Below are 15434 nucleotides of genomic sequence, written 5' to 3' on the forward strand. Positions count from 1 at the left end.
ATTTTTTAAAAAATATCACATTAAATATTTTTTTTTTTTCACTTGTTCTTTAGAAATTTAAGCTCCATTTATACAGTCCATGCTTCCCATTTTAAATATGTCATTTAAAATTTTGTAGTAAATTAAATATTAGAATTTTATGAATGAGTGAAACTATATGCAATAATTTTTGAATTTTTGTCCTTTGAAGTAATTGTATATTTTATAATTTAAGTAAATTGAAAATCTTTTGATATTAGTATACGATTTTATTTACTACTAAAATATAATGTAAATGTTTTAAGATGGAATGGAAATTGAGACGGAAGGGATACAAGTTTTGTAATTTTAAGATTTTATAAAAACAATAAAATCAATATATTAGGAAAAATATAATTAGTAATTTAATAAAAATAATTATAAATTTAAATTAATATAATTAATTAATTTAATTAAAAATTTTAAAAATTTATAAATTAAAATTAAAATAACATATTATAAAAATATATTAGTAAAAATAATTATATAAATTAAGATTAAGATAACGACGGATATAATTAGTAAATAATTAAAAATATATTAGTAAAAATAATTATTTTATAATAAAAATAATTATTTAAAAAATAAAAAAAATAAATTGAACAAACAAAAATGAAAATACGGACATTATAAATGAGACGGACAAGGGATATTATTTTCTTAGCACTTATTTTCAATAAAAATATAGTGAAACTCGTTTAAATTGATTTTTGTTTTAAAAAAAATATATTGTATATTGTTAAAACAAAAAATATGTATTATTTGATTTGATATTGTAAAAAAAATAATAAAAAAATGTGATCAATAGTAAAATTTTGAAAAAGAAATTATAAAACAAACAAATTCTAACGTTATAATTTTGAAATTGATTTAAATAATATATTGATTTGATTTTTTTATTTACATACTATTTTAAGTATAATATTTTGTAAAAAAATAGTGGGTGTGTTTATTTGAGTGAGTTTGGTTTTTTATTTTGAATTTGAATTTTAAACAGTAAAATTTTGAACTAAAATAATTGTTTGCGATGCTTTAAATATAAAAAAAAAAAAAAAAAATTATTATTTTTATGTTTTAAAATAAAAAATGAAAAGTCAAATCCCACAAACCGGTTTCAATTAACTTAAAAATAAGCAAACTACATAAATAAAATAGAAGACACAAAATAGAAGTTTGATTTTGTGTTTGAATTAATCAGTATCTAAGCAGTTTTGCAATATAATATAGTCCAAAGTGCTTTAAAAATATTAAAATTAATCAAAAGAATATGTTGTTAATATAATAGTATTAAACTATAAAATTTTGTAATTTATTTTTAAAATTTATTAATGATTTTTTAAAATTTTAAATTAAAATATAAAAAGATATATTTTTAAAATTTGATTATTTGTATTATAAAATTCCAATTTAAAAATAATATATCAATTAAAAATAAAATTATAATATAACATTAAATTATTTGTATTTTACTATTTATTTTAAAATTATATAAACTATATTTAATAATTTTAGTATAATTAAAAATTTATATATTTCTAGTTAAATTTAGTATCTTAATTTTTAATTTTAATTTAAATATAATATATAAATTAAAAATAATAATATAATTATATTATTATTTTTTATTATATTATTATTTTTTATTAAAATATAATATATAATTAATTATTTTTATATTATATTATAGTATTATATGTATTATTATTATTATTATTATTGAGGATAAAATGAAACATCAATTCTAACTTCATATACTTTTTAACTTAAAAAATTGGATAAACTATTTTTTTAGTCTCGTAACTGGACATCTTTATTATTTTAGTCCTGTAAGTAAAGCATGTCGCAAACTAGTCTCAATAAGTGAAAAATTTTCGTTGTTTTAGTCCTCCGGCGCCGGAGACGACACCTGGCGGACACGTGAATTTATTTTTTTTTTATTTTTTAAATTTTTTTTAATTGGACCAAATAAAAAAATACAAATAAAATTTAAAATAAATTAAAAATAAGTTTTAAAAAAATTTTAGAAAATGAAATAAAAAATTCACGTGTTCGCCAAGTGTCGCTGATCTGTCGGGACAGCTGGCGGACACGTCACCTTCGGCGAGCCATGTGGGCGTCTCCGGCGTCGGAGGACTAAAACAACAAAAAATTTTCACGAGACTAGTTTGCGACAGACTCCACTTACGGAACTGAAATAACAGGGGACTGAAATAATAAGGGGTTCAGATACATGAGTAAAATAATAGTTTACCCTAAAAAAATTGCTATTGTTTTTTAACATGAAACAATGCAAATACTATTATATTCCCTCGTTCTAGTTAAAATAAATTAGTTAAACGGAAAATGAAAATAAATTAGTAATAAAATTAATTTTATATAATTATTTATAGTTTATTATACAATTATTTTAATTACAAATATTTATTACTCAAAGATTCGAAACTCAAAATCTATACTCCAAATAAAAAAAAATAAAAATAAAAATCTAAACTCAAAACAAACACACCCTAACCTAATCCAAAATCCCACGTTTGAACCCCGCCGTCGACGTGAGTGGTCGTCCAACACTGGCTTTGCCTCCATCATCCTCGTACTTGTCCTCGTCGTCTGCCGACATCATCTGTCTTCCTCGACCTGGTTTTCCGCTGTATTCGACTTGGTCTTCTTCTTCTCTGGTTCCCGGCTTCGTCGCCGCCGCCTTGACGTCTTCTTCTTCTGCAGCTTCGCTGGAGGCTTTGTAAGTTTAATTCTTGCAGTAATTTTGATATATTTGTTGTTTTCAATGTTAAGCTCATTTTTATTGTTATGGATATTTAGGGTTAGAGTTGTTTGCCATTATCAATTTTAGTGCATATTATTTGTTGTGTTGTTATGGTTAGCATTTTTGTATACGGTTTTATGCAGCTATTTCAATTTTAATTCATGGGCAATTGCTAGTTCTTTGTTGTTATATTGATTCAACCTATATTCATTCGGTGGTTTCATCTGATATAAGAAATACCCTTTGATGCCTGTGGATTTATCTCATTATGATTTTAAGGAATTATATTAAATGTAAGGACCTGTGTGTGTTACTTGTAGGGTGTGTTTGTTTGGGGGTTTGGATTTTGAGTTGGGATTTGAATAGTAAAAATTTTGAATTTGAATAGTTGTATGATGTGATATAAATAGGTGTTGATGTGATGTTTTGAATGTAAAATTGATTTTTAGTATAATAAAAAAATTAAAAATAGGTGTTTGATTTGATGTTTTTGGGGGGAAAAAATTAGATGAATAGTAGAAATCTTATTAAATCCCCCAAACAAACACACCCGTAGAGTATAAAATTCATATATAATTATAATCATGTTAACTGGTTGCCTGGCTGGTACTTCATTCAAAAAGTACTTTGTTATCCGAGCTGCAGAGTTGATCTAATTTTAAAGATGTAGATCATAAATAGACCTCTGCTCTTACAATTTTCCAAGAACATTTATTGACTTATATAGTTTGTGAAGAGGGAGTGGATAATTTCCTTTCTTGTTTATATTCTACAGCTGGGTTATGAGCTTTAGGGAGAGATTTCAACATGAGTGATCTGCTTGCCAACTGGATAGTTGTTCAACATATTAGTTTGAGATAATTTACCTGATTATACAACATAGTTGACTGTTGAAGCATGGTTAATTGTAATAATTTTGCCATTGTTAATTTTGTGAGATCTCACATATTTGTTGTTATTTCACTTTCAATTAATATTTTCAATCTGTGGTGATTTATACCTGAATTTGGTGTATTTGAGTAGATGGACCTATAATCTTGGTGTGCACGTTGTTTTCACTTTTGAGTTACTTTGAGTTGTTATCTTTTTTAGCAACTCCAACTTTATTTCATATTGTATGAGAAAATATTGCTCTTTTTATAATTTTTTTAAATATTACTAAAAACCCGTTGATTCAACAACCTGACCTATAGTTCGCTATGTAAATTTTAATTCACTACCATTGTGTTGCTGCCAAATTGTTTTGACCTCTAGCTCTACTATAGAATTGCAACACTTCAGTGTAAGCAGTATCTTTAGTCCAAAAACTCCTAAGCCCGTTCAGTATGTAAAGAAAGAAACTTGTCTTAGTCTAGAAGAATCTTTAAATCCTCAAATTTTAGGTATGTTCCCTCCATTTCCTTTTCAATATTGTTCAATTAGGTGTCATTTTGTGCAAAACTTATTTGATTAAGGTCTGTATAATCAATATTTGATTGGATTTACTTTTGGTGGAATTTCCGTATGTCCATCCTATATTGGAGATTATTCTGCTAGCTTTGGAATTGGTGAGTTTTACTTTACAAGGTTTCAAATTTGATACTACAGCTTGTGAATTTGTATGTGGTTGAATTGTGATTGTTCATTATTTATATTGATTGGATTGTTATGTTTGGGATTTTATTGGCTTTAGATGTATGATTTGGTATCTTGTATCGTCTTGCTTTGCTATTATACCTTTTCATTTTCATCGTTCAATTTGAGGATTTTATTTTTTTTATTTCACTTTCTAAAGGGGATGTCATCTTTCTTCTGGAAGTTACGGTTATTATCATTCAATTTATAATGTATGGACAAACTATCTTATGATGTTGAGGTTATTTTAAATATTTCATTTCAGGATGTTTGGCTTGAGTCACTCTCTGGCAACTATTACTGGACCGTTGTATTCTGTTAAACTAGGGAAGAATCATTTCCCCCTTTTGGTGGTAAGCTTTTTCATTAATGGCTTCCTGTTTACTTCAAGTGATTAGGTACCATGTGTTTATCTTTACTTTATTGTTTCTTTTCTCTCTCTCTTTCTTTTTCTTCTTTGTTTTTCATTTTACTTTGTTGAATGTGTTTATTATGTGTGTGATTTAAACAGTGATATATATAATTTTGGTATAAATAAGAGGGATTGTTTGGTTTATGGTGTAGGGTGAAAGCTTTATGTGTATGAATATATCAGAATTTGAATAGGGAGCAATGATTGCATAACTATTGGATTTTTTACACGGTTGTAAGCAAGAGAAAATGTTCATTTGTGATAGTCAAACTTGGTGGATTCGGTGTTTTAAGCAGACATTTGAGATGTAAAACTACATTGAAATACAGGTACCGTTGGATTATTTGAGAACATGTCTGTCATTTTTCTATATTTAGAATTAGATATTTTACTCCAACTTTAAGTTTGTCATGCATAAGTAGATATGATCGAATTGGATAAAATAATTTATTAATGCATTCTTTAAAATTCTGATTTATAAATGGGTAATTATACTACCTTTTGCATAATCACATTGGCTATTCACATTATTAGTTTTTTTTATTATTATTTATTTTTAATATGGTTAGGTGTTTTCATTTCTTGCCACACATGGATCATGCTTCCATCTCGTCTCTTTCTGTATGCGAAAAATGCACCATTGATCTCCCAATGTTGTGAGAATGTGAGGATAATGATCAATATACTTTTGTTATACTCGTGTTTTCTCTTTCTTTTTATTGAAAAACCAAGCTAAGGCATATTTAGTTACATGCATTCATCTTCTATGCATCTTTCTTAGATAGTCGATGTTCAAGTGGAAGCTTGAAGGGATTTCGTAAACAATCAATTATTATAGAATCAAATAGAAATTTTGCTAGTTTCTAGGACCACATAAAATCACCGGAAGATGAGGTGTTGGAATGTTTAGCTTCTGGAATAAAAGAAAGTTGAATCATAATAACACTTCTATTTTCAAGATATTGTCTTATGTTATTATTATGGATGGCTGCATCGAGAGACAATAAGTGGGAGAGGTGATGCCGCTGTTATTTAACATGCATCTGACGCTAATTACTGCAGTGTCTTTAATGAAATATGGACCCTGGGAACTTACCCTGTTAACATAATTTTCCAGGAATGTGCTGCCAAAGGCCCTCGTCCAAGATATCCTCGGGTATGGAAAACCAAGAAGAAAATAGGGACTATTTCGAAGTCCCTCAAGCTTGTTGAATGCGTAAGGGTTTCTGGTCACTATGCTTTATTGTCAGGCTTACAGTAGCATTGGATCAGCCCCCACATTATATTGTGAATACTCCATTTTTTGTAAATTGAATCAATACCTTGAACAATGACTAGTGTTGGATCATTATAGATCAAGGGATTATCTAATGTCAAAGAGGAAGTTTATGGCGCTCTTGATTCCTTTATTGCCTGGGAATTAGAATTCCCCTTGATTACAGTAAAGAAAGCTTTGAAAACCCTAGAGAATGAAAAGGAGTGGAAAAGAATAATTCAGGTATGCGCTCTCACTGTTCCTACTTTCTAGCATTTTGTTTTTCATTATTTTTCAGCTTGAATATTAAATCAGATATTTTTTTTCCTATTTTTTTGGTGGGTGGGGATGGGGGAACAAGGTAACGAAATGGATGCTAAGCAAAGGCCAAGGAAGAACAATGGGAAGCTATTACACTTTGCTGAATGCTTTGGCGGAGGATGGAAGGCTTGAGGAGGCTGAAGAGCTTTGGAAGACATTATTTTCCCAAAACCTGGAAAGTATGCCACGAATGTTCTTTCAGAGGATGATTTCTATCTATTATACCCGTGAGATGCATGAGAAGATGTTTGAGGTATTCCTTTTACTCATCCCTTTTGCAAATGTAGTTTCATATATGGTAGCATATTCTTGTTCTTATTGGTGTTAGACTTTGCCATATTCAGTCACATGCCCCATTTTCGTGATCAATGAGGTGATGTAGTATATACCTTGTTATGAGTACTTAATATGCACAGAATCTGTCCATGTTTTTCATTTTCATATAATAAAGACTGTTAGTCATTTTTCCTGCTGTTGCAAATAAAAGTTGTCACCGACTCATGTTGCCACTAGCTAATATCTCCTATTTTGGCATGTTATAATCTTTACACAGTGGGAAACTAAAGAAATGTAAGGGCAATTTCAACTTAATTGTACTTCATTTTCTGAAAAAGTGATCATTTTTTATTTTAATTGCATTACATAGCCAAAATTAACCTTTCTCTTAAAAAATTAAAGTTGCATAAAAAAGTATTTGTTTTGGAACTTTTAGGGCTGTTCGGTTTGACAAAAATTAATCATAAACATATGCACTTGTAGAAACTTATTTTTCAGCTACCATCTGAAATCATTTTTGTCCTCTGATTTAGATTTGAATGGCCCATCTTGAACTATGTGAAATATATGCTGAATAATTTGTGACTTGTTAAATTAGAAGTATCTCCAGTTGAACCATAATTTTTATATATCTAAAATTTGAAATATATTAGATACCCTTCTCACCAATCTTATCATTCAATTTTTGATTCATTTAACAATCAAGATATCATTTGTCAGCGTTGAACTCCAGCCGCTCTGATGAAATTTATCCTCATAATTCTAGCTGCCTCACAATTGAAAGTGAAAGGGAAAAACTAATTAGCCAGTGATATTTCTTGTCTATCTTATTTGTTCGGAAATTAATTGATTGAACTAAAATTACTGATAAGGAAACAGGTGTTTTGTTGAAATTAGCTTTAATTTGTGGGACTGAGACTGATAATAAATTTGTGCATTTCTCGTTATAATTTTGCCTGCCACCTCTTTGCGGGAGCTGTCTTTGACAATGTATGTTCCAAATTCACTTGAAAAATTTGTTGTTCATATAAATTGCAGATATTTGCTGACATGGAAGAGCTTGGCATACGACCATCTATGGCAATCGTATCAATGGTTGGGGACGTTTTCAAGAAACTTGAGATGCTGGATAAATATGAAAAACTGCATAGGAAATACCCTCCTCCGAAATGGGAATTCCGCTACATCAAAGGTAAGCGTATCCGCGTAAGAACAAAGTATCACGAGAAAGCTCAAGCTTCCATTGACAATGAGGTAAGTAGTGATCCCGACATTGAAGATGATGACACCAATGGTTTTGCATTTGAGGGTGAAGAAAAAGCTAAGATTGGCGGCTTTGTTGGGGAAGACGATTCATTTGAACTCGACGCTAGTGAAGAAAAATCTAAGATTGGAGGCTTTGTTGGGGAAGATGATTTATTTGTGCCTGAAACTACTGCTTGACTTGTCCTAAAGTCTATTTGGACTACACTGCACTTGTATATTCTATTCGCATATAGTGTGTAGCAAGGTGATCTTGTAGGATATGTGTTTTAAGTTAAATTATGTGATATTCTCCACGTTTCCCAAGAAATTACTCGCTGTTGTAAAGAAATTAGGTGTACTTATTTTTTTAATAAAAGATCATGGGCTTTATAAAAACAAAAAAGATGTTACTTCCTACTCTCACATAATAATTTGTTTTTATTTTTTATTTAACAATATGATTATCCATTTCAATTATATTTTAAATTTTTTTAATTTTAATTAAATTATATATTTATTTAATTTTAATTTATAATTATTTTTTAAAATAATAAATATTTTTACTAATATACTATGGAGCGAGTATAGGATTCTAAATATAATAAATTAATACTCTTTTCACTTTTTTTTTTTTTTTTATCAATCATTCAAATTTATTCTCGTTTTTTTTAAGTAAAAAATACCATTTTTTTTTAAATAAAATTAAAAATTTCTATTTTTACGTATATTTTTTCTTAAAATTTGTGCCCAGTCAAATGAGTACACAATTTGATAACGGAGGGAGTATAAAATTTCAAATCTTAAAAAATATAAATAAATAGATTTGGCTTTACTTTGGCGGTTCCGGTCGGTTCGGAAACCGGATAACAGCCGGTCTGGACCGACAGTTCGGGATCGGCAAGCCTAGACTAGTTTTCACAAGAATCTCGTCTGAAGTTGCCCTATTCAGCCATGGCTGCGCCGCTCTTTGCCGCCCGCCGCACGTTGGCCACCGTCCTTTCCCGCCGAGCGCGCCTCGCCGTACCTCTCCTTTTTAACAGCTCAACAGGGCAAGGTGGAGTGGGTAGGTTCACAGTACAAATACGATTCCGGACATCAAGTTCGGGCTATTCGCCGTTGAATGATCCGTCTCCGAACTGGAGCAACCGCCCTCCGAAGGAGACGATTCTACTCGATGGCTGCGATTATGAGCACTGGCTTATAGTCATGGAGTTCCCTTCGGACCCTAAGCCGTCCGAGGAAGAAATGATTAACTCGTATGTTAAAACCCTAGCAACCGTAGTTGGAAGGTAAGACAGAAACAACTCATCTCCTATTATTTTCGTGTGATTATCGAGTCTCTACTGGTTGCCTGTGATTCGTGTTTCAATATTTAAGATAAAGTTCCATTTTCTTCCTCCATGACATTCGTTCTTGCTGTATTCCTTATTATAGTTGGAAGATAGAACGGAACAAACACCTTAATTCATAACATCTTCATGGAATGATTGATCCTCTGTTATTCGATTGCAATTCATGTTTTAACGTTTGAGTTGGCCTCAAATTTTCGTTGTCTGCAGTTCTAGCTAATCATTGAGTCCAAAGAAAAAACGATTTATCTTCCATGTGTTATGCTTATTCCTAATTTCTGTGATATGCATTATATTAGATAAGATGTATAATGCACATAAACTTGCCCATGGATTGTCTACTGAGATCACTCATTCCGCTAGGTTGAATCTTTTAAGTGATAATCAAGTCATACCTTTCTTTTGCCTGCTCATCTAAGTAGCATTGTTCTGCAGCAGCATTTGGCAGAGGCTTTAGTGGTAGGTTATTGGGAGGTTCGATGGTGTAGCCTAGGATGAGAGGGCAAAGGTTGATGTTGCTCGATTGTGTATGAGTGCAGATGAGATAATGCTAATTTTACATATAACATTCTTAGAAATTGCTCGGTAACCATTTTCATATTGTGTCTCTGAGTTGACAGAATCTTCTTATTCTATACTTTCCTTAGTTTAATATGACCTCTCTGATGCTGGTTGTGGCTACTTGATCATTTATTGATGGCCATATTTGCTGATGTCTGTGAGTTAAAAATGGTAAACATAACATAATCTAACTCACAATCTCTTTTATTTATTTATTTATCCTTCAGAAAGTTTTATTCTTTTATGTTCTCTAATATCCATGCTTAGCTTATTTCCATGAAATGAATGATTAATACTTTGTATTTCATATAGAAAAGTTAATTGTATATGTTGTTATTGATTATATAACTAATTTCCTTATATTTTATTTCTATGATTTTATTGTTTACATGTGTGTGTGTTTAGGTGAAAGAATTGTGGTTGTGATGATTTGAATAGAAAATGGGTATTGGATTCAATATTTTTTTAAGGAAAATTAGGAGATTGAATAGCTAATTATGAAGAAAGAAATTGAAAGTGCACAATGGTGAGATTGAATATGGGACCCATGGCTCCAAGTTTGTTTCATTCTATGACACTGTATGTCATGTGCCATAACGACTACAAGTGTAATGATCAAGCAAAATGAATATTAGTTTGAGTTGGCTTTTGTTTGATGTCTAGGATTCTTGCCTATTAGTTACTTGCCTAAAGGCATGAATGTCTGAAGCATGCTTTAAATGAGCATTGAGAGACATTACTACATTACAATTTTTAAGAGGTCTTTTTTCTTTTTGTTGCTGGATATGCATGCAGTGAAGATGAAGCAAAGAAAAAGATTTATTCAGTTTGCACGACAACATACACTGGCTTTGGAGCTTTAATTTCGGAAGAGCTCTCTTACAAAGTCAAAGGTATCTCTTCTCTTGCACACTCATGTATTGTATTGTATACTGTTTCTTTAGTTAGTCTGTTCTGATTGCCTTTGCACTGTGATGTGATTATCAACAGGCTTACCCGGTGTCCTCTGGGTGCTACCCGATTCATATCTTGATGTCCCAAATAAGGACTACGGGGGTTGGTTTATGAAATCCCACCTGCCTAACTAGCTACTTTATTATAATTGTTTTGTGAACCCACCCCACCCCGCCCATTTCTTACTTTCCATTCCCAACATTAATGTGTGTGCAGGTGATCTGTTTGTCGATGGTAAAGTGATACATCGGCCCCAATACAGATTCAGTGACAGGCAGAATAATAATAATAATAGCAGGAGCAGGCCTCGCCCCCGGTATGACAGGCGCCGCGAGGCAATGCCAGTCCAGACTCAGACTCAGACTCAGAGGAGAGAGCCTGAGCCAGGCCCCGAGCCTGCAAAGCAGCCAAAGGCAACATAACGTAGCATCAGATTTCTTTTTTATCTTTTATTTTTATTTTCTCTCCTGTCTTCATAGTATCGGATTCGAGGCATGAAGTATATAATGAATGTTCTTTTACTACCGGTGATACTAATGTTTATGGTCTTTCATATTTGCTGACAGTTTTTTTATGGCGACGTCAAAATTGGGACTGTTCAATAGAAAAAGGAAGTCAAAATGTTCATTTTTAAAAGAACGATTTTTCTACGTCGATTCATATATCGAAGCAAGTAAAAATAATCAAATTAAAAAAAAAAAAAAAAAAAAAAACATCACATAAATTTTGATTGCTTGTTACACTAAATTTGATTAGTGTTAGTAATTTAATTTTTATTAGCTATAGTGGAATAATCTTTTATATAATGATTAACTCCACCGTAATGTTAACACTTCCTAGCTATTTGATTTATTATTATTATTATTATTATTATTATGTAATATGCATAACCTAGTTTTCAATTGATTTATTAATTACTAAATTTAATTCATTAAGTTACCCTGTTATATTTAATTGCAAATTTAACTATTACTATAAAAATAAAAAATAATATTTAAAAATATAATAAAAAATATTAATCAATAACTTTATATCTTAAACTAGTATAGAAAACATATTCATATAATTGACATAACCATTATAAAAAATATATTCTCTTTTCATCAACCAATTTTATGTTAATTTTTTTTTAAAAAAAATTTTATTTTTTCATCGGCAAAATTAAAATTACAAAGAAAGTGGACATATTAAATATAAAAATAGTATTAATTAATATTTTTATAAAATATATTGAGCTAAAATTTATGATTATCTGACTCGTTTAACTTAAACGAACCGAACGAAACTCGAAATCCAAATCCTGTCTGTCGATGGTATTCCTCAACAAAAACCAAAACCAATTCATATATCCATCCCCTGCCCGATCCGATTGACTGTTCGAAAAGCTTGACGAGAAAAAAACAACACGAGATTCATTCATTCATTCCCGTCTCGCCGCTCCCTCCGATCGCTCACCCCTGCCCTAATTAGAGCCTAGAGGTTAGCATTTCTTCCTTCCTCTCATCTCAATCTATCTCTGCCTGCATTGTTTATGATTTGATTTCTCCGACAGCTCCAATTTCTTCAAGATTTGGCGGTTTTTTTAATTCTTCATTTCTTCTAATTTCGTGTTTTCATCTTTGTTCAATTCGATCTGCATTTTTTTATTCTTCCGCTATTCAAACCCTTCGATTCCCTGTTAATTTTTCTTAAAATCTCGATAAGAATCAAGGCATCTGTTCGGAAACCATCCGACGAATCATCATGAATTCGAGCTACGGAAAATCGAGCAGCAAAACGGGCTCGATTAACGCCTTCGATTTCGATCTCGGGTTGGGCGGTGGCCGCGGTGGAAAACCCTTGAATGATCAGAAAGCCCAAACGGCGTCGTATTCATCCGCACCTTCATGGACCCCTTCCCAGCCCAACAAGCCGGCGTGGACGCATAAGCCGGCCACTCCGGCTCCGGCTCCGGCTCCGTCCTCCGGGCCCGGATCCCTCTCCGGCCCGACGTCGATGGTAGGAGACATTTTCGGGAAGAGCTGGAATTCATCTGCCCCTTCCAATACGGGTATTGGGATTGTCAACAGTAACAACCCCAATCTGTTCGGCGATTTGCTCGGCTCAGCCATGGGCCAGAGCAAGAGCACCAGCAACGTTCCATTGAAAAGCTCTGCTCCGGCGACAGCTCCGCATAGGTTTTCTATGGGATCAATGGGCAATTCATTGCCAAAAACCGGGAGCTCTGCCCAAACATGGGGGACGAACGTTAGTAATGTAGGTGGAAGTGTGAATTCTAGTGGCAAGGGTAATAATATTAATTCGAGTTCGAGCTCGAGCATTGGTGGAGGGAATGTTAACTTAGGGGGGAATAGTAATCGCAGCCCGAATCTTGGCGGCCCTTTGATGAAAAGTATGGCCGGAGGTGGAATTGGAGGTGGTGGAATGGGGTCAAATAAGGACCCTTTTGGATCATTGGTCGATTTCACGTCTAAACCCGTTGGTGGGTCGAGTAAACAAAGGGACCAGAGTGGTTTAGGGAATGATTCATTTGGAGCATTCCAAAGCAACACAAATGGTTCAAGTTCAACATCTTCCTTGGATAATGATCCATTCAGCAGTTTTGGGTTTTCTGGCAGTCAAACCAACAATTCGAAAGCAAGTGGCAGTTCAGCTTCAGCATTTTCTTCTGGTGTATCTCCGGATATGATTGGTGACTTTGGTTTTCAAAGTAGTCAGCCAAGCAATCCAACTCAGCCTCCAATGCAGTCCTCGGGTGGGAATGATTTTGATGCTTTGTTTTCATCTTCTGGCGGGGCTGGGGGATTTACGGACCAGAAGTTTACAGAGGGGGATGATTGGGGAATAAATTCAGAGTTCGATGATTCATCAGTGGGTGGGACAACAGAGCTGGATGGCCTTCCTCCTCCTCCCAGTGGAGTTTCTGCTCCCATTGCACAGAGTAAAGGTGTTGACAATTATAAGAAGGGCCAATTTGCGGATGCCATCACATGGTTGTCTTGGGCTGTTATTCTTCTAGAGAAGGCTGGAGACATGGATGGAACGATGGAGGTCTTAATCTGCCGGGCTTCCTGTTACAAGGAAGTTGGGGAGTATAAGAAAGCTGTGGCTGACTGTACAAAGGTAAGGTTTTTTTTTTTTTTTTTTTCATTTTCTTTACTCATAATTTCTTTGCTTGGTACACAGGAAATGCTAAAAATATACCTTCTGATTCATTGTTGTTCCAATATTTTTGATTCATAATTGTGGCTACAACTTAAGACTAGTGTTGAAGCTCTTACAGAATATATATATATATGTGTGTGTGCGGGCGCGCGTATGTGTGCAAAAGATGGAAGCTTTGCAAATGTTGCAAGACTTGGTGTTTCCCGAATGAACATATGTGATCAATCCATTGAAGCTTTATATCTTTTATGTTGTTTCCAGTTCCTGGAGAATGCGTAGATCATGTTAAAAACTGTGCTTATTGTATAAGCAGCTTTATGAGATAAGGGCTGTTTTGACTGCAAATTTTCTAGTGAAATGAGTAGAAAACAATGATGGAAGTGATGTGGATTTTTGGTTGGACATGGAAAAATTCTTCACAGGGTAAAACAAAAAAGGTTTAATAGAAAATGTAGCTTCGAAATGTTTACATTCTTGAATTTCCCTTACATATACTGTGAAGAGAAATAGTAGGTGACTTGATAATGGACACTGCATTTGTTGTATGCAATGTTGGTCCAAATTCGACTGCCACTGAACTGGAACTTTTGCAGGTGCTGGAACAGGATGGCAAGAATGTTTCGGTCCTAGTGCAGCGTGCACTTCTGTACGAGAGCATGGAGAAATACAAGCTCGGGGCTGAGGATCTGAGGACTGTAATGAAAATTGATCCTGGGAATAGAGTTGCAAGAAGCACAGTACATCGGTTGGCAAAAATGGCTGAATAGAAAAGAAGCCATTCTTTCAAGCTCGTGAAATATTCACAGTGAGTCCTCTTTGTGATTTATACTACACTCACATCACATATGATATGATATGATGGTTGAGAGGTGCAATTGTTGTTGGCATATTGTTGTGATTGCTCTTTCAGTTTGGAAAATATTTGATCTGTTTGTTTGTTGCCTTGGCAATACATCGACGGACAGACACATGATATCTTCTTCATAATGGACAAATATTAAAGTTGTACTTGTGCCTCATTGGTTCGAATTGGTGATGTGATATTTCATAATGTTTGGTTTTATTATGGATTGTTTTTGGAATAGTAAATATTTGAATTGAATCGAAATAGTTGATTTGATGCGATAAAAATAAATGTCAAACGAAAATAGATGGTACTTATTTGTAAGGTAGTAGAGGTATGTATGTGTTTGTTCTTTGTCAAGAGAACACTCTAGTTTTGTTATAGTATATGTTATTTGTTGGGTTAGGAGAAGTTTGAGCTACTCATTAAGTAACCAAGGACTCGCCCTGACCTCTACTAACATAATTTTATTTTATTTTATTTCTCAAAATATGGAATAAAAAATCTAATATTTTCATCCATAGTTTTTGTTTTGCTTTGGCAGGTTTCGACTTAGGTTGTGGTTATAACAATTTCAAAAACCTTTGGTTGTCGGTAACTGGTTATAACAATTACAGACAGTACAATTCAAAACCGCACATTTTCTTATTAATTAATTT

The 15434-nt window shown here is 32.6% G+C and overlaps 3 protein-coding genes across 4 annotated transcripts; all 3 read left to right on the forward strand.

The window, feature by feature from the left end:
• The first annotated feature begins 2504 nt into the window (after positions 1-2504).
• LOC127266611 (pentatricopeptide repeat-containing protein At4g21190) lies at positions 2505-8278 on the forward strand. Its single transcript, XM_051296913.1, has 6 exons — positions 2505-2755; positions 4659-4746; positions 5923-6021; positions 6160-6303; positions 6422-6634; positions 7696-8278. Exons 2-6 carry the CDS (start codon positions 4660-4662, stop codon positions 8098-8100), a joined length of 948 nt encoding a protein of 315 aa, XP_051152870.1. The 5' UTR covers positions 2505-2755; position 4659; the 3' UTR covers positions 8101-8278.
• Positions 8279-8742: 464 nt separating this feature from the next.
• On the forward strand, positions 8743-11290 carry LOC127266624 (multiple organellar RNA editing factor 3, mitochondrial). Its single transcript, XM_051296942.1, has 4 exons — positions 8743-9191; positions 10608-10705; positions 10803-10868; positions 10983-11290. Exons 1-4 carry the CDS (start codon positions 8854-8856, stop codon positions 11186-11188), a joined length of 708 nt encoding a protein of 235 aa, XP_051152899.1. The 5' UTR covers positions 8743-8853; the 3' UTR covers positions 11189-11290.
• A 779-nt stretch (positions 11291-12069) lies between these two features.
• Positions 12070-14950, forward strand: LOC127266557 (uncharacterized). Of its 2 annotated transcripts, none has more exons than XM_051296832.1 (3): positions 12070-12245; positions 12478-13889; positions 14525-14950. In XM_051296832.1, the coding sequence occupies exons 2-3, from the start codon at positions 12510-12512 to the stop codon at positions 14696-14698; spliced, it is 1554 nt and encodes a 517-aa protein (XP_051152789.1). In that variant the 5' UTR covers positions 12070-12245; positions 12478-12509; the 3' UTR covers positions 14699-14950. The 2 variants fall into 2 exon arrangements, with proteins under 2 accessions (XP_051152789.1, XP_051152788.1); XM_051296831.1 differs by having other exon boundaries at positions 12071-12245; positions 12471-13889.
• The last annotated feature ends 484 nt before the right edge of the window (positions 14951-15434 follow it).

Source organism: Andrographis paniculata, unplaced genomic scaffold, assembly GCF_009805555.1.
Source record: "Andrographis paniculata isolate CXL003 unplaced genomic scaffold, ASM980555v1 Contig76END, whole genome shotgun sequence".
Lineage (NCBI taxonomy): Eukaryota > Viridiplantae > Streptophyta > Magnoliopsida > Lamiales > Acanthaceae > Andrographis > Andrographis paniculata.